This window comes from Eimeria mitis, genomic scaffold (assembly GCF_000499745.2).
Source record: "Eimeria mitis Houghton genomic scaffold, Emh_scaff4040, whole genome shotgun sequence".
NCBI classification, from domain to species: domain Eukaryota; phylum Apicomplexa; class Conoidasida; order Eucoccidiorida; family Eimeriidae; genus Eimeria; species Eimeria mitis.
In genome coordinates, this window is record NW_013572373.1 from 3,828 (window position 1) to 4,112 (window position 285).

At 58.6% G+C, this 285-nt stretch overlaps 1 protein-coding gene across 1 annotated transcript in view; it reads left to right on the plus strand.

Moving 5' to 3' along the window:
- EMH_0071860 (uncharacterized protein) overlaps nucleotides 1-285 on the plus strand; it is a gene marked incomplete at both ends in the record, with an annotated part of 1,119 nt that overhangs the window by 720 nt on the left and 114 nt on the right. The window contains one exon of the mRNA XM_013499150.1: nucleotides 1-283. Within this exon, the coding sequence (XP_013354604.1) occupies nucleotides 1-283 (283 nt within the window). The remainder of the gene's footprint in view (nucleotides 284-285) is intronic.

The following is a 285-nucleotide window of genomic DNA, read 5'->3' on the forward strand; positions in this document are numbered from 1 at the left end:
GCTGCTGCAGTTGCTGCTGCAGCAGCAGCAGCATCTTCTGCTGCTCTAAGACAACACGCAGCAGCAGCAAAAGGAGACACGTATCTGCTGTCTCCTTCTTCTCTTGCTGCTGCATGCAACCAGTTTGCTGCTGCACTGCAGCAGCACTACAGCAGCAACGGCTACCTCCTAGCCTCCATAGAACTAGCCCCTCACCACCGCCAGCTGCTGCAGCAGCTGCAGCAGCAGCAGCAGCAGCAGCAGCAACAGCAGCAGCAGCAGCAGCAGCAGCAGCAACAGCAGCAG